The sequence below is a fragment of the Pseudophryne corroboree genome, chromosome 4, assembly GCF_028390025.1.
Source record: "Pseudophryne corroboree isolate aPseCor3 chromosome 4, aPseCor3.hap2, whole genome shotgun sequence".
In the NCBI taxonomy this organism is placed as follows: Eukaryota; Metazoa; Chordata; class Amphibia; order Anura; family Myobatrachidae; genus Pseudophryne; species Pseudophryne corroboree.
In genome coordinates this window covers 564,015,916-564,037,380 of record NC_086447.1, presented here as the reverse complement: position 1 = coordinate 564,037,380, position 21,465 = coordinate 564,015,916, and the positions used below count along the sequence as shown (strand labels likewise).

Sequence of the window (21,465 nt, the reverse complement as noted above, 5' to 3'; positions counted from 1 at the left end):
GTGGATGGAGATAAAGTACCAGCCAATCGGCTCCTAACTAGCCTGTGACATGGTAGTTAGGAGCTGATTGGCTGGTTATTTATCTCCATCCAAGGCTTAGTAAATAGACTACTAAAGTTCCATCATAGTGCAGATTAATAACTGAATATTGATTGTTTGCCATCATTTATATTACCAGTTATTAGTGTGTACTAAAATGGGACTTTAATTCCTAAAGTGTTGGTAATCTGCTATCTCAATGTTTGTTTTATGTAGAGGTTTTTGCAGTCTTTGAAGCTGTGTGTGTGCAGGTATGAGTGAAATAGGAGGAAAACCGTCAACCTGAAATCTCTACTACTGTATAACTACTTTGAAGAATTGCACTTTGACCTCTCTCCAGTTCAAACACCTGCTTTCTCCATGTCCTGGACACTACTTACTGTGCACCCTGCTGGGACACTGAAAGGACAAAACACCTGCTTTCTCCATGTCCTGGACACAACTACTGTGCACCCTGCTGGGACACTGAAAAGACAAAACACTTGCTTGATACACCTCTGATTGTTTTAAATCTTCCCCTATGGCTCCCCAGCTTGTACTCAGTGATATGGCCGTAAATATCTGTCCACATACCTTAACCATTACACATAATCCTAACCTGTAACACTTAATACCCTAACCCTCACTCTTAAGCCTAATACCCTAACACTTATACTCCTACCCTCCCCCTTAATCTTAAACCGTAACACTAATACCCAAACCCCTCACAATTGATCCTATTACCCTAACACTAACACCCCAATCCTTACACTTAATCCAAACACTGACCCTAGCCATAATACTCTAACACTAAGGGGCCTGTGTATCAAGCTTTTTCCATAAAATTATGTAGAAACTGAAGTTTCTGCATAAAATTATGGTTTGTGGCTATATATACTAATAGCATAATGCAGGAGATTTCATAACAATCTCTTGCAGAATCTTAATTAGCATTACAGATCGAAGTCCCCATTATTATTATTAATGGGAACTACGATCTGACCCCTATGTACTAAACTCTGGTCACAATAGTTTATGCCATCTTCAGATGGTGTAAACTCCTTTTAGCCTATGGAAGCATATTAGCAGGAGAAGAGAGAAATCTCAATCCCCCTCCCGCAGCCTCCACCCAGCGCCAATCCCGGAAACTAACACTCTCTATTAAACTGACAATACTGTCTATGTTAAGAGGCAGCAGGGATGGAGGTGCCCATTTTCAGGAGGGAGGGTGGAGCCTGTAAGAGTGACCACCTGCCCAGATAATATATCTGTCACATACTGTGAGGAACTGGCATTTAGCATCTCATGATTTACCGGTGCACCCTTCATTCTGCCTCCTGCTGCACTGGCTCCAGTACCCCTGAACCTTGCTCCGGCCCCCCATTGTCACGGGTGCCACCATGTTGCTGTGGATCAGCCGATCGCAAGTCCTCCAACCACAATCATTGGTTAGTCACATGGCTCCGCTGTCCAATGGATAACCAGCAGGGGGGATAAAAAGAGCTAGACAAAGCTCTAGCAAATCGCCCAAAACAATGTCCCTATCTCAGCTGTATTCAGGCTCAGACTCCAGTGTTCATCTTATGTTCCTGTTGTCCTGTTTATTACCAGTGATTCTAAGTTCCAGCAGTATTACCAGCACTGTGATTCAGCTCCAAGTATTTCACCTACACTAAGGGGGTCATTCCGAGTTGATCGCTAGTGAAAAATGTTCGCAGCGCAGCGATTAAGTGAAAAAGCGGCACTTCTGCGCATGCGTATGCGTGACGTACTTTCACAACGGCCGATGTACCTTTACACAAGGTGTAGCAACGCTTTTCAGTCGCAATGCCAGCCGCAGAGTGATTGACAGGAAAGGGGCGTTTCTGGGTGTCAACTGACCGTTTTCAGGGAGTGTTCGAAAAAACGCAGGCGTGCCAGGAAAAACGCAGGCGTGGCTGGCCGAATGCAGGGCGTGTTTGTGACGTCAAATCCAGAACTGAACAGTCTGAAGTGATCGTAAGCTAGGAGTAGGTCTGGAGCTACTCTGAAACTGCACAAAATTATTTTTGTAGCCGCTCTGCGTTCCTTTCGTTCGCACTTCTGCTAAGCTAAAATACACTCCCAGAGGGCGGCGGCTTAGCATTTGCATGGCTGCTAAAAACTGCTAGCGAGCGATCAACTCGGAATGACTCCCTAAGACTCCAGCAGCATCGCCCGCACTGTGTTTCCAGCACTAAGTACTTGTACCTGTATTGTGATTCTAGCAGCATTACCAGCTCAGTTTCCAGTATTAAGTACTTATACATGTACTGTGATTCCAGGAGCTACGTTTTCTCTCCAGTGTGTTCTAGAGTGTGTTGCTATTCCAGTCCCACAGCAATCCATCCAGTGTCTACTTGTGTGTACTGCAGTTCCAGCTGTCTCTCCGGATCCAGTCCGCTTCAAGTATAACAGCTTCCAGGCTGACTCCAGTTCCAGCTGTCTCTCCGGTTCCAGTCTGGTTCAAGTATATCCGCTTCTAGTTCTGACTCCAGTTCCAGTTGCCTCGCTGGTTTGAGTACGGTTCAAGTTAATACTTCTTCATGCTGTCATCTGTTCCAGTTATTTCATAAGTGCAGACTTTGGTCAAACCTAGACTGTTTCAAGATTAATCCAATTGCAATATTTCTTCCGTGGCAAATCTTCAATAAATATTCCTAAAGATATTATCATCTCTCTGTGTTCCTCATGCGCAAGACGTACCTACATCCAACGAGTTTACTGCACCATGTGCCTACCACAAAGCCACTGTTCTGACACATACACAATGATGACAGGCATTTTTTAGGCTAAATCAACATTCAGTCTGTCTAAGCATACCTCTTGGCTCATTACTCATAATTAGTTAATAGTGAAGTATCCCATTTATCCCAGCTTCAATCCATATTAGATACAACAGCGAGTTTTCCTTTCTTGTAGCTTTACATCTGCTGCACCCACCTGCAAACCCTTACACTGAACACCCCAATCCTTACCTAAACTTAAGCCTAACCTCCCACCTCGCCCTCATCCTAACCCTCCTCTAGTACCTAACCCCAAGGACAGTACTTACCTTCAGGGGCGTAGCCAGAACTTTTTGGGCCCCATAGCAACATTTTGAAGGGGTCCCCGTCCCAATGCTGCTAGAGAGACACTTCTCTGCAGCAGTTGTTAATTTTATGCCCTATAATAGTGCCCTAGTTCATTTTCTGAACCATAGTAGAGCCTTATTTAATGTTATGCCCCATAGTAGTGCCCTAGTTTTCTTATGAATAACAGTAGTGCTTAAGTTCACCCAATGTCACATTTCAGAGCTGCCAGTACACATTATGCCGCACAGTACCCCTAATTCACATTATGATATATAGTGCTCCCCATTCATATTGTGCCTCATTGCAGTGCCCCGGTTCATATTATATAACATTAAAATGTCCTCCAGTTCATTTTCTACTATACTACAATGAGCATGTCCAGGGGCATACCTAGATATATTGCAGGCCCCAAGGAAAAAGTTTGAAAGGACCCCTTCATACCACCCAATGGCAAAAATGTATATAACACATGTAACTTTGACAGGGAATGTGGGCCCCTCTCAGCTCTGGGCCCCATAGCAGCTGCACTGCCTGCACCTATGGTAGCTACGCCCTTGCTTACCTTCGTGATCCATCGGAATTTTGACTGTCGGGATCCTGACAGCATCTCTCTCAAAATCCTACAAAATACTATTCCTCTGTACTTTATAGCTCTATCTCTAACTTGCACCTTGCCTAGTCACTGGTAACCTCCTCTCATTCTCCTTCATAACATAAGTGTGACACTTAATATTTAATATACTTAATATATGCAGGTATACTCAAAAATTTATGTTTTCGGGGGAATATTCCGCAATTGTTATAAAAAAAATAGGCCCCTATGTCATATTGGCTTCTCTTGTTTCAGATGGGCCCTCTTTCCTATAGCAGACTTCTGAGGCTTGGTTTAGTCTTTAAAACGTTATACTACTTCCACCACAGGTGACAACCATCTTATCAAATAAAAAACATATATAAAAAGTCTAATCAAAAAACCTTTATATACGGGCATCAACATTCCCAACACGTTGACCAAAATAGCTGAGATTAATTACACCCCTTTAGTCTCTCAGACAGAAGCGATCCTTAAAAGGTGGGGAGGCTTGGAGATATCATGGCTGGCCAGGTTGTCAATTCTCCCGAAATTAATTTACTTATTTCGCACGATCTCCTATTTGGTCCCCCAAAGGTTTATCAGCCAAGTTCACTCAGTAATAACCCAATACATTTGGTAAAACAAACCCCCCGGGATAGTTTATAGCCGGCTGACGAAGTCTAGAAAATTGTGAGGTTTGGAGGTGCCTGATTTGAAGGCTTATCAAATTGCTTGCTTAGTGGTTCAAATAAGCAATTGGTACTTACCTACTGGAATGAAACAATGGGTAGATTTGGGGAAAGAACTGCATCCACACTTTAGCCTTTCAGACCTTCTATGGACTCCCATGCAACAACACCCATCTCCACAAACTGCCCCACGTACGATTCTAGACTCTCTCAAAGCATGGGATGCTACAGTAACTGGCGCAAAAAGTATTTCTTTACCCTGCCGTAAATTGTCCTTAGCTGCTCTCTTCAGGCTGATTCAAGATTTAAGTATCTCTGATTGGTTGTCCTGTGGTATTACCGCCATTGCTGATCCAGTCGATGGAACTACTATTACTCCATTCTCCACATTATAAAGACAATTCAGTCTACCTCACAAAGAAATATTTATGTATAATCACATAATACATTGGATTTCTAGTTCGATAAGATCCTCAGGGCCACTACTACTAACTTTCCCTAATATACTAAAATTCCATCCAGCAATGGCAGAGGTACCATTAGATTTTGGTACAGTGTAGGCCAGAATAATACACTACAAGGCAAATCCACTGCTCAATTAACTTGGGAGGCGGATTTAAATTGTACGTTTACACAGAAACAATGGGAATCGATATATCTTACTACACATAATATGTCTAAATGCAATAACCATAACGAAATGCATTTTAAACTTCTGCATAGACTGTACTTCACACCAGCTAAATTGCATAAGATCTGGTCTAATCAAACAAAATTCTGCTGGAGGAATTGCTTTGAGATTGGAGACATTTTTCATATATTTTGGTCGTGCCCCATGCTGCGTCACCTCTGGAGTGATGATTTTACTCTCGCTTCTAAAGTTCTAAAAATTTCCCTCCAAGCATCTCCTTCCATAGCTCTTTTTCATATCTTTCCAAAGGACCTCACACAGGTGGATTACTATGTGCTTGGCCATATCTTGATGGCCACTAGGGCCGCAATAGCTCAAAACTCGAAAAACCCCTCTCCTCCATCTCTCCTCAAAATTATCCGTAAAATTAATTATGCCTTTGAAATAGAAACCCAGGGTTTACTGTATGCAATTAACGCAAAATGCCCTCTAGTTAAATGGTTCAGTTGGCACGAATACTCAAATTTGAGAGAGGGAGCTGGATACCTTGCTTGAAACAGGTTATTGATTTGTTGTTAGAGGTCATATTGCTACTAGCCTATTCTAAAAATATTGTGGGGACTAGCCCCAAAGAAAATTCCTTTTTTGGAGCACTCTCTTTAAATAATTAGTGGTATAATATATAGAGGGTTAATGAATGATATTAATACTTAACTTTTATTTCTTACCAATCTAAAATAAAGGGGAGAGTGTTCAACCACATCTAATGTCAGACACTGAGGTAAGTATCACAAGTATTCAGTGAATGTCCCTATCTCCTATAATGTCAAATCAAAAATGAACAGTTGTGTTAATGCTAGTGTTAAATCATAAATAATGGAATCACAGCATATTTCGTATATGTCTCTAGGACTATTCGTCCCTATTTTAACGCACTCTCTGTGTAAACATACATTTATTGCCTGGTTTGATTATTTGAGAAAAAAAAAGGGGATTTAATACACTTTTATTGGAGTGGCATTGGATTGCAATCCACTCTTTGGTAACACTTTACATATGAGCCATCACTTTTACTAGCTCAACAGTGTTCGTGTTCCTAACCACATGCTCAGCTTAATTGAAACTTAGTTACCATATCGCAAACTGTTGCAAAGCTGAATATTATCAAAACACTATAGTTACAGACAGATACACTGTATGTTTAACTTTTATCTTCCAGATTTACACTCATCCTTAGAGTGGATACCGTGCTTTAGCCATGTGATTCTAATAAATACAGATCATAATTAACATTCAGTTAAAATATCTCTAAGCGTTTTTTCACACAGTTCTCATGTGGCACATCACTTTATCAACCCTACAGTATCCCTGAGCTCATTCTCAGCTCAAATTGGAACTATGTTGCCAATGGCAATTGCATGCCAGTAATGATTTCTCCCCACTATAATTCTAAATCAACCCACACACGGCCCCCGCTACTTAACACGAGAAATCATATATCTGGACTAAATCGCATATGGTATGCGGTGAGGGACAATATGTCTCCTTATCATTCACCGTTATACCAGTGTGATCGGTCTGAGAAACATTTGGTCAATTAAGACCATAGGTGCACCTCTCTTATTTAAATATTTGAGGCCTCAATTTGAATTTTTAAGTGTGGATTGTATTAGTCATTTGTATGGTAGGTAGAGACTCTACCTACCATACAAATGACTAATACAATCCACACTTAAAAATTCAATATATGATTTCTCATGTGTCAAGTAGCGGGTTGATATGCTTTTAGTGAAACTTGATAAGGAGATATATGTCTGTGAGAGAGATGATATTCTATAATACTTATGGGCAATGACATGTCCCAGTGCAATATATCATATGTGAAGGGTTTAAGTGTCTCTATAAAATTGTGAGGCCGTGTGTGGGTTGATTTAGAAATATAGTGGGGAGAAATCATTACTGGCATGCAATTGCCATTGGCAACATAGTTCCAATTTGAGCTGAGAATGAGCTCAGGGATACTGTAGGGTTGATAAAGTGATGTGCCACATGAGAACTGTGTGAAAAAACGCTTAGAGATATTTTAACTGAATGTTAATTATGATCTGTATTTATTAGAATCACATGACTAAAGCACGGTATCCACTCTAAGGAGGAGTGTAAATCTGGAAGATAAAAGTTAAACATACAGTGTATCTGTCTGTAACTGTAGTGTTTTGATAATATTCAGCTTTGCAACAGTTTGCGATATGGTAACGAAGTTTCAATTAAGCTGAGCATGTGGTTAGGAACACTGTTGAGCTAGTAAAAGTGATGGCTCATATGTAAAAAGTGTTACCAAAGAGTGGATTTCAATCCAATGCCACTCCAAGAAGTGCATTAAATCCCCTTTTTTTTCTCAAATAATCAAACCAGGCAATAAATGTATGTTTACACAGAGAGTGCGTTAAAATAGGGACGAATAATCCTAGAGACATATACGAAATATGCTGTGATTCCATTATTTATGATTTAACACTAGCATTAACACAACTGTTCATTTTTGATTTGACATTATGGGAGATAGGGACATTCACTGAATACTTGTGATACTTACCTCAGTGTCAGACATTAGATGTGGTTGAACACTCTCCCCTTTATTTTAGATTGGTAAGAAATAAAAGTTAAATATTAATATCATTCATTAACCCTCTATATATTATACCACTAATTATTTCAAAAGAGTGCTCCAAAAAAGGAATTTTCTTTGGGGCTAGTCCCCACAATATTTTTGGAACATGAGTTTTTTTCATAATGCCAGGAGCACCTCCAGCCTGTTTATGACTCAGATAGGATTATCTCCAATAATAAGAGTAGCTGGTTTTCAGTAAAAAATGTTTCATAGATATTGAACATCCAGTGCAGGATAACAATTTTTAGCTTTATACTAGCCTATTCTCAATGCTGTTACCATGCCTTTTTTTATTTTGTAAAAATGTTTTTGTTCGCTTCATATATGTGGACAGTTACCTTGTTTGTTCATATGATATTCTATGTGACTGTACCTGTTGACTCCTTGCTCCCTTCCCCTCTCTTTGTTCTGTACCCTCCCCCCTTCCGTGTCCAACGGGTCAAAATTTCAATAAAAGCTATTGATGGGAAAAAAAAGCTTAATACAGATGTGTCCTCATACATCTTGCCTCAGTATGCCACGCAGTGGGAGAAGCCTGGCATGAGTGAGCTGACAGGTCCCGTGCAATTCCATTAGTGTCAGGTGTCTTTTTTTGCAAATAAGATTAATTTTAATGAAAAAATTTGCACAATAAGACGCTCGGCGCTACCAAGTCACTAGAAGGGCTGTATAACGTGCAGGGAGGCTAGATGTCAGTAGACACATCTGTATGCATGCAATGTCTGTGAAGTTTGATCTAGGCACACCACTACTCACTCTTATACAGCGACAGCCTTTCACGAAGCATCTTGCGTAGCCATTTCTCCTGCAGCCTTTCCTCAAGCTCTGCTTTATCTTCCTTAGGGTCGTTTAATGTGCCATATGTCTCAGCAGCTTCCCTCGGAGTCAGATAATCTAGGCTACATGCACAGGAAATATAGTGTCTCTTCCAGGCTCCGTACTCATTGTCTGGCGGAGTATATGGCAAAAACCAACCAAACTTTGTGCACTTCGGCATCCACAGACAATCCTGTGTAATTTATGTCAGGGAACATTTACATTAATCTTTTAGTGACAGTAAAAGTAACCAATAACTGACTGGATAGGTTTACGGTAAGTTAGATGCAATATTGTTGTCAGTGACTGTGTCACACAGCTATAGGATATTACAGTGGTTCTCAAACTGTGTGCCATGGCTGCCGAGGGACACTTGCAGGGGTGCCTCAGGTTGGTGGTCCAGGACCAGTTCAAACTAGTTATGGTCAATGTAATAGGCAAAACTAGTGCTTGTGGCTGCCAATCATGTGGACAAACAGAAGCAAATCTTGTCCCTCACTACATAATTGAACTTAAGGATGACTTATAAACACAATTTACTTAATTTAATATTTCTTATCTAAATTTCTCAGTCAGAAACTTTTGGCCTAGCGGGCATGTGAAAAACATTCTGATACTCTAGGGCGCCGTGATTCAAAAAGTTTGGGAACCACTGGGATCTTATATAGAAGATCATTATGTTTAGTTACTATGGACCACAGTAGGACATTGTTTCATGAATAGGCAGCTCAGCTTCTCAGGATCTATGGGACATCTACTTAGACAGAATGAATGTCACTAGATCTGTTTTGCATCTGTCAACTACAAAATAATAATGACATTTTAATACATTTACAATGGTGGAACATGTTACATTTTTTTTTTTTCCCCAAAACATTTTATTCAAGATTTTTACAAGGGAAATAACATTGGTTGTAAAAATAATATCAGCAGAGATGCATTGTATATTTCACATCTAGAACGTACATCATGACAACAATATGACCTGTATATTGTAACAAAAAGATCAATAAAATTGTACATCAGAGTCATTGGTGTAATGTCTCAGTTAATATACATAGAATATAAGGTTATACAAACCCAGTCACTGAATAAGAGATTTGAACAAATTGAAACCGAGTAAATACGAATTGAGAGGCAATCTGTTGCGTTGAACAGGCACAGAAAAGACTGATTAGTCAACCAACATTGGTAATAAGAAACAATCTTGTCAATCAAACACACACACAAAAAAAAAACTATACAGAATTAGTAAATGGGGGGGGGGGGGGGGGGAGAGGAAGAAGAGAAGCGAGGGAGGGGGAAGACACAAGACAAAGACACTGAGCACCTCCAGTCCAGGGTGTAGTATAGTATGCCGGCGGCCGGGCTCCCGGCGACCAGCATACCGGCGCCGGGAGCCCGATCGCCGGCATACCGACAGCGTGGCGAGCGCAAATGAGCCCCTTGCGGGCACAGTGGCGCACCACGCTATTTTATTCTCCCTCCAGGGGGGTCGTGGACCCCCACGAGGTAGAAAAAGTATCGGTATGCCGGCTGTCGGGATTCCGGCGCCGGTATACTGTGCGCCGGTATCCCGACAGTCGGCATACTGAAGACCACCCTCCAGTCCAATTAACATCAAAAGTAATAATGAGGGTCATGTATACAATCCCAAGGAGCAGACTATTATGAGGATTCTGACAAATGCAAGCCATATAGACAAAACATTAAGTAATTTGACGTAGCAAAAACCAAGTGGTTGTTTCAAATATTTTCTGTATTCGGAGCTGGACCGAATCATCCAAAGCTTGGAATAACAGTATTCCATTTCTTATCAAATCTAGGAGCCCCTTTTTCCACATCGGGAACAGTAGCCGGTCTCTCATAAACTATTGTATTAAACAAAGTTGCTCTCATCTCTGTGATAGAGGGAGATTGTTTGTGTATCCAATGATTAAGAATTAGTTTCTTAGCAATGGTAAGTATAACTGTGAGCGCAGGTATAATCTCTTTTTTTCTGTGGACCTAAGTCCCACACTAAGAAATATAAAAATAAACAGGCAGCAGGGTGTTTACACAATCTAAGTGAAAAGGTAATATTAATGAAGTTCAACAACTTGTCCCAAAAGGTTCTTATCTTCCCACATCCTCAAAAATTATGGTAGTATGTAGCACTAGGCATGCTGCATTTAAAACAGCAGCCAGAGCTAGCTAGAGTAAAATAAGAATGTTTTTTCGGGGATACATATGCCCTATTCAAAAATTTAAGATGTGTTTCTTGCAAAGCCGCCGATCGTAGGTGTTTATGTATAAAAGGCAATTTATGCAATAAATCGGGTAGAGGAGGAAGATCAGGTATTTCAAGCAACCATTTTGAGTAAAGTTTTTGTTGTAGTCAGTGGCGTAACTAGAAATTTTTCTCCCCCAAGCCAAAAAATTCTTCATTGAAATGGGCATGGCTTCACATAAAGGGGCGTGGCATTGCAGGAAAAGACTACCTTATACCCCAGTTTTGCAACCTGCACGCCCAGACGTTAGCCACCACAGGAAAGAAAAATAATCCTGATTCATGCCCCTTACATTATTTGTAATTTTTCCTCCTTATAGTAATGCCCAGTATACATTATGCCACATACTGCAATGGCCCTTAGACATTATGCCACACACAGTAATGCACATGACACAATATGCACACACCATAATGCCCCCGACACATTATGCCACACACCGTAATGCCTGTGACACATTATGACAGGAATCGCAAAGTCCGTGATACATTATGCCACACACTGCAATGTCCCTAAAACATTATAGCACATACAATGCCTGTGACACATTATGACACACACTGCAATGACCCTGAGACATTATACCACATACCACAATGCCTGTGATATAGTATACAACACATTGTAATGCCTGACACATTATGACACACACCGCAATGTCCGTGATACATTATGCCACACACTGCAATGACCCTGAGACATTATACCACATATCACAATGCCCGTGATATAGTATACCATACACCGTAATGCCTGTGACACATACCGCAATGCCCGTTATACCCTATGCCACACACCGCACTGCCCGTTATACATTATGCCACACTGCAATGACCCTGAGACATTATACCACATACCACAATGCCCGTGATATAGTATGCCACACACCGTAATGCCTGTGACACATTATGACACACACCGCAATGTCCGTGATACATTATGCCACACACTGCAATGCCCATTACACATTAAGTCCTACAGTAATGCTTCTAATTACTTTTAAATTACCTGCTCATTGCCAGGGGTCTCATGCTCTTGGTTCCATGCACGGTGCCAGGGGTTTTCATGCTCAGGGTGTCATGCTCATTGCCAGGGGTTTCATGCACTGGGTGTCATGCTCGTTGCTAGGGGGTAGTGCTTGTTGCTAGGGCTGTGCTCCCAGTGCCACATATGTCCCCAGTGCCAGATATTTCTCCACGGTGCCAGGTACTCACATGCCCCCAGTGCCAAATATAGCCCCCCCCATATGCCAGGTACACATATATCCCCCCAGTGCCACATATGCCCCCAGTGCCAGATATTCCCCCACAGTGCCAGGTACTCACATGCCCCCAGTGCCAAATATAGCCCTCCCCCATGTGCCAGGTACAGATATACCCCTCCAGTGCCATATATGCCCCCAGTGCCAGATATTCCCCAACAGTGCCAGGTACTCACATACCCCCAGTGCCAAATATAGCTCCCCCCCATGTGCCAGGTACACATACACCCCCCCAGTGCCATATATGCCCCCTCAGTGCCACATATGCTCCCCCAGTGCCCCCCCACTGTTTTGTGTTGGAGGGACACGGAGGGCACAGCACGCGCCTCTCCTGTGTCCCTCCTGGGTCTCCGGCAGGTCTGTTAAAGGAAGTGCTGGTTCGTGAGCCAATCAGAGGTCACGAACGGCACTTCCTTTAATAGACCCGCCGGAGACCCAGGAGGGACACAGGAGAGGCGCGCGCTGTGCCCTCCGCTCCGTGTCCCTCCTTACAGCAGCGGCGGGTTAGTGAGGAGACAGCAGATTGACATGCGGACGCTCGTCCGCATGCCAATCTGCTCTAAATCAGTGGCGGCGCCCCCGCAGCCCCTCGCCCCCAAGCCACCGCGAGGGCTGCGGGGGCAGTAGTTACGCCACTGGTTGTAGTACACCTCACCTAGAAGCAAGAAGGATGGAATATAGATTTTGTATCCGATAACCAAGGAGAATGTTTGATTGCAAGAGAGACTCAAGAGGATCCCTAGTGGTGTCGCAGGAGGTAATGTTTGTGGAAAGTGACGAGTTTGTAGGTACATGAAAAAGTGACGGTTAGATAAGGTATATTTGGTAACCAGGGTCGAAAAGGGGTATATGGTTCCTCCTGGATCAAATATATTCGGATAGAGGAGATACCCTTTTCTTTCCAGGTGAGGTACGAGGGATTTTCAAGATCAGGAGAAAATTTAGGGTTTCCCAAAAATGTAGTGTAGGGGGTACTAGTGAAATCTCTACTGAGCCGTTTGTTGATAGAAATCCAAGCTGCATATTTGTCACAAAAGAGCACACTATTTTTCAAATGGGGTGGTATCAGATTACCTGGAGTGTGTAGCAGGGCCGAAACTACGATTTCCGGCACCCAGGGCAAGGCAAAAATTTAGCCCCCAACACACACACACACAAATTTTTTTTTTTTAAAATACAAAATTAATAATAATACTAATAATATTATATATAAATAAATAAAAATAAAATGTAAATAAAAATTAAAAATATAACAATAGATTCCAAACTACACCACACAGTCGTGCACTCTTATTCTCATTACAATGCACAGTAGTACCCCTCATTAACACACACACCTCACGAATCCTAATGTAAGAAGGGAATGAAGAGAAGGATCAGTGGTGTGGCGATGACAAATATTTTCTCGCTAGCACACTTAGAGCAACTGGGACGTTTCTACCTGTTTACTAGCTGGTCGCTGCCCTACCTCACAGCCCAGGGGGAGTGGGGAAGGACTGGACGGAGGCGCTGGGCACTTCCTGTTACCAAGGCCTCAATATTTAATTTTGCCCTGCGGCTGCGTCCTCCATATTCACTCCACAGCAGCTCCGCATCCCGATCACAGCCCGTGTCCGATTAGTATGCCATGGGCGGCATTGGCAATGAGTCGACACGCATGGGGGGGTCAATCAAACCCCTCCTGCCTGCGCCATAATTACCGTCTCTGCCCTGTTGGCGTCTGCTCTCCTGGGTGTCGTGTGTTCGCAGGTGCTGGCAGATCGCAGCGGCGGAGAAGCAGCGGACTTAGGCGGGAGCCGGGTAGAGGTCCCTGGCCTCACCCCCTAAAATCCGGCACCCGGGGCACGTGACCCCTTAGCGCCCCCCCTCCCGACTAGACAGTACAAAGAAGGAAGCGAGTGGCATTAATAGTAACATCAACAATTAAAAATCTATCATCAGGGTCCGGTTGGGCGGGGTGGAGGTCAACCTGCAATTGTCGTTTAATTAAAATAACCACCCCGCCTTCTGGTTCCGGTCTTCATGGGATAGGGGGCACACAGTGAGAGCTCCGTCCCCACCAACCCGCTAACCCACCTTTTCTAGGCTGAACTCAGCCTCCATAGCTCCCGGGACCAGATCTGAATCTTCCGCGATCGCTATGGATCGCTTTGTGACGCCTGTGGCTGCAGCCTCACAGCCTCCCGCTGGTGCCTCAGCGGGACAGGAGAAGCGCCACGCGGCTGGCAATATGGCGCCAGATGCTGGCGCTGACAAGCTCTCCCCTGCACCCAAGAAAAAGGCTGCTGAAGCCACAGGGACACCTGCCTCCCAGGTATGCCGTGCACCATACGCCCCTGTGACATATGGGGATGTTGTAGACGCAATTAGGGCTACTACGGCCCCCCTTTTCTTACAGGCTGTGTCTGATTTCACACAGCAACTGCAGCACCTCACACAGCAGTCACTCTTATTGAATCTCAGATGCATGCTGCTTCCCATGATATAGAAGGGCTGCACCATTCTGTAAAATCTCTGACGTCTGAAAATGACCAAATCTGGAATAAATTAGACCATATCGAAAACAGATCGAGGAGAAAGAATATAAGGCTGGTGGGACTACCTGAATCTGTAAAAGGCACAGCATTTGCCTATTTAGTACGAATTACCCTCCCGTCCCTCCTGGGTATAGAGCAAGATTGTCAGGATCTGGTTATCGAGCGGGTCCATCGTGTGGGACTTGTTCCTACTCCTAACAGACCGCGACCGCGGGTAACTTTATTTCGCTGCCTAAATTATCTTCGCAAGGTGGCGTTTTTGTCTGCTTCACGTAGAGTGAAAAATATTCAATGGGAAGGAAACAAGCTTTTCATTTTTAAGGACTACTCTGTGGAACTGACCAGGGCCCGGAAAGCCTTTTCACCCATATGCTCGCAGCTTGTATCAGAGGGCCGCAAGTTTGGTCTGTTATACCCCTCCCGCTTACGCCTGTATGAGGGGACTTCTCACAAAGACTTTTTGTCGCCAGCGGATGCCACAGCCTACCTACACCATCACGCTGACGCGGATCACTCTGACATATCTGATCCACCCACTATATCCACTTAAAAGGGCTTCTCCTGTTGCAACGCTATTACCTCTACTGCCTGCATTAGTTTATTCAATTGATGTCACCTATATATCCTGTGTGAGACAGGAGTCTCGCTCCCTACTGTCCTGACCACAGTTTCAGACGTCCGACCTCTCTCGCCAGTTCTGTTATCTCCTTGCGACCTCTCATCCTGTTGACCGATGGGTTACAAGCTATATGCTTCTCTCAAACCCTGATATGATGCTTGTTCAATTTTTTATTTTTCATACTTTCATATCCCTGATATGATTCTCATTTAACTTCTTCACAGGCAACTTGGATTACTGTTCTTGTTCAATGTTAGTTTTATTGCGCTAGTGCTTGGCAGCTCCTCCCGGAGCACCGTTTACCTATTTCTGCAATGTTAATATTTCTATTGCCTTTATTTTAATGGTTTATTTCCACAGCGGGGTGGCTGGACGGAGCCCCCTACCCATTTATCCGGTCACTAGCACCTGTGTAGGGGCTGCATGCATTTATCTCGCTCCTTCATGTCTGCTAGCTGGAGGATTATGGCTAGTTTAATTGTATTATACTTACTTTTATTGTTATTACCATTACTCATGCTTAACAGTCAACATGTGCTGATGTCCCCCTCTCCTCCCAACCCCTCTCTCCTTTGTATTGTCGTCGTCCCCCCCTCCCCCCCTTTTACGTTATGCTGGGACAAATTTCTGTACTGATTTTATTTGCACACGGTTCTGGTACCATTGTTTTGCACTCTCCTCTGTGTAAATGCCTGATCTAAAAGTGGGGTCGTGGAATGTAGGTGGTTTTAATTCACCAGCTAAAAGACGTAAAATACTTCTTTATCTCACTAAGCAGCATGTGGACCTGGCATTTCTTCAGGAAACACATCTAACGCCAGATGAGATTACAAAACTGAACAGTTTAAACTGGCAAGTACTGGGTTCAAGCTCTTTTAATTCTAAAGCTAGAGGGGTTGTTATTCTGAGCAAACGCCATTTACCCTTTGTCATAACCACCACTATCATGGACCCCAACGGCCGTTATGTCATTCTTTCGATTAAGATCCAGGATAGATCCTACCTACTATGTTATGTATATGCTCCAAATGTGTACTCCAAGTCCTTTTTTCAAAGACTACTTGCGAAATTTACCCCACTTCTTTCTGACCCGCTAATTTTATGTGGTGCCTTAAATTTGATTTCTTCCGCCTACTTAGACTGTTCTCACACACCTACTCGTTCTCTTACTTTACCAAAATTGGGGGTACCCCTGTTAGTGGAGAGATTGCAGGCAGTAGATATTTGGAGGGCATTTCACCCAATCGACAAGGAATATACATGCTTATCCGCTGCTCATCACACTCTATCTAGGATAGATTATATTTTACTTTTACACTACCGCCTACCACAAGTCACGAATTCTTATACTGAGACAATAGCCCTCTCAGGCCATGCTTTAGTCACGGCCACCCTTCACCTTCCAGACACCTCCTCCTCCACCAAACTGTGGAGATTTTCCTCCTACCTTGCAAGATCTCTCAAATTCCAACAACGCTTAGAATCCGCCTGGGAATCTTACAGGATCAATAATTTGGCCCATTTGGACAGTGACCCCATCCTATTTTGGATGACAGCGAAAGCAGTCCTCCGAGGTGAAATTATTTCCTATGTCTCCAACGTGAACAAACAATATGCCTCCCAATACATGGATTTTCAAGGGTCCTTGACGGCAGCCTTTCAGCAGTACAAAGCTTCCCTGACCCCCCAATCTAGACAATTATACATTGAAGCCAAAACACATTTTGATGAATTTATGAAATCTATGGGTGATCGATATCTTTTCTCTGTGAATTATAGATATTATAAATTTGGTAATAAAGCAGGTCGATTATTGACTAATCCACTCAATGGCACCCGCCTCCCAATGGTCACTCTCCCATTACGCACCTCTTCGGGTGCTATTACTACTAGCAATAAGGAAATCTCTGAAGTGATGAAACTCTTTTACCAGGAACTATACACTACCCCTATGAATCCTTCCTCCCTGTGTCCCCATGATGGCTCTCCCTGGCCCCAAACGTTCTGGGACACACTTCCAACTCCACATCTTCCACTGACCATGGTCCAGACTCTTCTAGATCCTATTACTCTTTTGGAAGTTAAGCAGGTTATTGGTCAATTCAGTCGTGACAAGGCACCCGGCCCAGATAGTTTCAGTGCTGATTTCTATAAAATCCTTCTCCCTCATTTAGGTGATACCTTGGTCCAGGTTCTGAATACCTTGCTTACTTCCCCATCTCTCCCTTCCCACTTTAATACGGCTATCCTTAAAGTTCTCCTGAAACCTGGTAGGGATCTTTCACTCCCTGGTTTCTATCGTCCCATATCGCTCCTGAATCTCAACTACAAATTGCTCACCAAGATCATGGCAGATTGCATTAAATCACTACGTCCCCATATTATACATAGACCGGATTCATAGCAGGGCGACACTCTGAAATTAATGTTCGTCGGGTGCTCATAGCAATATATTATGCTAATACCTTACCTCCCATTGACCTCCCCTTCATACTCTCCCTAGATGCTGAAAAAGCATTTGATATCGGCAGGGGTACCAGACAGGAGTGTCCCCATTCACCTCTACTCTTTGCAATTGCTTTGGAGCCCCTGGCGATCGCTCTGAGACAGTCAGGGAACTTTTCCGGTATACGAGCTGGTGATGTTGACCTGCGTCTCGCTCTCTTCACAGATGATATGCTATTATTTGTTTCTAATCCCACAACTTCTCTTCACAAAATTTTGGGACTGATTGAAGCGTCATCCCTCCCACCTACAGCACCCACTTGAATGGTAACCTTCCTAACTCACATCTAAAATAAATAAATAATTAATTACATACAATGGAAATGGTGAGTATTAACAATGAGCTCTTACCCGTAGGAGCCCTGTACCGTAACGGTTCAGTGGAACCTCATAGTATGGTGTGGACTTCGAGGGGGAAAAATCACAGGACGCAGAGGGGACGGGCCTCTGTGAGGGGTGGGGCCTCAGCTGTGGGATGGCTGGCACTGCTGCCTTAGCCTGTACCAATGAGAAAACTTCTCATTTCTGTGGGGGGGGAGGGGGATGGGGACCGACGATCCAGTCGGGGGGATCAGCACTGAAGAGTCTTGACACCGCTGTCCTTCAACAGCTAATACTGCGGAGCAGGAAGAGCGCCTCTCTAACACGGCGTGTCCCTGCATTGCTAAGCCTTCCACCCCTCTCTCGGGCCTCTAACAGTGCACATCCTGGACCGTAATTTACCTGTGGCAGGATCCAGTCTCTACCTGCAGCACTGAGGACGGCTGCAGCGAGAACACTGAAGAGCCTCTGCTCAGACTGCTTCTGCACGAAGCTACACACAACAACGGCAGTGACGTCTTCCATGCAAGCACTGCCCCCAGAATTTCTGGACTTGCACATGTGCAGTACAGACAGACCCTGAAAATCTGGAGGCAAAGCAAGGTTTGCGGGGTAGCGGGAGGCTCAATTAAAAATCGGGAGCCTCCCACTAAATGCGGGAGGGTAGGCAAGCCTGGTGCAGGGGGATCAGAATGCACTGTATGTACTGAAGCAGTGGGACAATCAGGGGAGCTGACAGAATCATGTTCTGCACTTATATGCTACATACATCTTGGAGTCCCCTTGTGTCTTGGAGGCGCACTGTTTTAAAGGTTTTGCCACGTCTGGGGCGGCCAGATAATGCTCCATCAGGAGCTAGAGTGGTTCCCCTCAATAGTGGTGGGGTCCAGGCGGATTGGTGTGCACTTTGCGCGGCGCGCGGCCTAGCTGGGGCTGGGGAGGCCACGGAGCTCAGACGGCTCCTGCAGCTCTCATCCGCTCCGGAACCGGAAATCGGAACATTTTAATATTCATAAAAACGATAAAAACGGAGATGGAGGACACCTTGACACTAATTATATAACCAGGGTAGTGTAATTTTAGTTCCTTTTAAGCGCTTATGTATACTATAGATATATTTTTTTTATTTTAATGTAATCTAAAGCTTTACATACAATGGTCACATATAATAAAACAGTTCAAATATCCTCTCACTTTCATTATTAATTTAAATCAAGCAATAATTATAAAATGATGTTTAATTAAAGAAAGAGGCTCCTCTAAAGTGAAGGTTGTTGCACGTTCCAGTGAAGTTTACAATTGTGCACAATGCTTCGAGGGACACTTCTAGTTTGTGGAGATGTTACCTGAGAGTAGACAGCAGGTAGGCACATTGGGTGTACTTCATAGATTACCTTTTTTTTAGTCCACAGTCACACATGACATTCTCTATATACTCCTGTCTGTATTTTGTCTTTGGCAAGAAATGTTGGGCACAGTTGTAAACCGAGTAGTAGCAGAGCATCTAGTTACCACTCACCTAAACACAGTTGTGATTGACATTTCTGAAAGTGTACTGCTATTTTTATTACTATTGCATTATACTCTTCATCCAAAAACATATCAGAATGGAATAGCAGTCATAGGGCTGAAACTACCATGAGGCAAACTTTTGTGGTCATCTATGGCACGCCTATAACACTGGATGTGTAACATAATGTTACTCATACAATTTTACAATTTCCCTGCAGCACCCCACAAGGAACGGTGGCTGTTGATATGAAGGAGTTGCAGCCTGGGAAACTTCCACCATGGAGATGTTGGCTGCTGATAGGCTGGGAGAGTGGTACAGGACTATGATGTCAATGCCCAGCACCGTAATCACAAACTGAAGGAAGCAGAAGATGGTGTCTCCACTTCCTTCCTGCCTGGCAAGAGAACGGGTCGTTCTGCAATGTGGGGACCACCTAGCACACCCACAGAGCTTCTGCCGCCCCTGACCAGTCCAAACAAATGCAGTCCATATTGGAGAATGTTTATGTGATTAGCAAGAAGAATGTAGCACTATACCTGCTCAGAGAGGAACTTCCAGTGCCAGCTGACCTGTGCTGCCGAACAAAGTTCATGAGGACTGAGGAAGGACATAATGTACAGAGAGAGAAACCTGGGCATAACTGTGGTAAAGTCTAATTTGGCAACAGGAACCTCCTCAGTAAAGCAACTCCATACAAATCTATGAGGAAATGGACAATTATTAGTAAGTCTGATATTACTACAAAAGTAAATTGAAACAGGAATTACAAAATTGTTATTTTCCCATTAAGACAGTAAAGCATGTTAAACCATATCAAATAATGCATGACTCCCATTATTATGTATTCATATTACCTTCCATCTGAAAGTTAATTTGATTCAAAATAAATTTACATGGACAACTTTGTTGATTGAGCCATATATAATAAGTCCAGCGCATGGACTTGAGACTTAAAGCACCTTTGTTAGTATGTGCATCTGACGGTGTGTGGCCACGTCTCCTAGTACCAGAACATAACCAATCACTTGGCAGCCCTGGCAACCAGTACCTTATGGCTAAGGGGCATGCATCGTGGACATTGATGTTACCAATCTCTATTGAATTAGTCAGTGATTAAAGCTTTCTAGAGAAGTGGTGGAACTCAACCCCCGTGCTCATTCAACAAAGGGACTCCATGCGCCACGAAAAAAGGCATGGTCTTAAAAAAGGGGTGTGATCACACAACAGTAGCCCCAATTCAAATTACGCCACACAGTAGCACATTCTTATTATTTACATTACACCGCACATAGTGCCCCTGATTCACATTACACCACATAGTAGTGTACCTTATTCATGTTATGACACACAGCAGTGTTCCTTATACACAATGCCCACATTAGTGCCCCTTATATACAATGCCTACAGTAGTAGTGCCCCAACACACACAGTGCCCACAGCAGTAGTGCCTCTTTTACAATAGTCAATAAAGAAAGCGCTTGTCTGTCACTTAATGCACCTATTACCTTTAATTATTTTACCCTCTAATAGGGACTGCCACTTTCAAAATTGAGGTGCTGACCCTCAACACATGGATATACAAAAAAGCAAACTAGAAAGTGCTGTCCCAATATTATAGGGTTTTTATTCACAAAAATGTATCAGACATATATAGCAATACCATAAAATCACATGGATATTTCCATAATTACCTAATAAACATATAAAAAACGTTGTTTTTAAAAATTACATATATAGCACATAGACCTATTAGTAAAGCAATTAAGCGATTTATTTCTTGTTAATAGTTCCTAAATGTAATTGAATGCACTTAACACAGTCTCAATAAGCCGTGCCCCTTATGTAGTTCCCCCAGGAATGGTGGCCCTTATGCAATGCCCTCTAGTAGTGCCTCCAGTAAAAATGCCCCCTGTAATACTGACCCCATAGTAATGCCCCCTGTAGTAGT

At 43.3% G+C, this 21,465-nt stretch overlaps 1 protein-coding gene across 2 annotated transcripts in view; it reads right to left on the bottom strand.

Moving 5' to 3' along the window:
• ECT2L (epithelial cell transforming 2 like) overlaps window positions 1–21,465 on the bottom strand; it is a 257,733-nt gene that overhangs the window by 203,074 nt on the left and 33,194 nt on the right. For both annotated transcript variants that reach the window (XM_063917439.1, XM_063917440.1), the window contains exons 4-5: window positions 20,054–20,216; window positions 8,432–8,684 (exon numbers count right to left, since the gene is read on the bottom strand). In XM_063917439.1, the coding sequence (XP_063773509.1) occupies window positions 8,432–8,684; window positions 20,054–20,216 (416 nt within the window). The remainder of the gene's footprint in view (window positions 1–8,431; window positions 8,685–20,053; window positions 20,217–21,465) is intronic.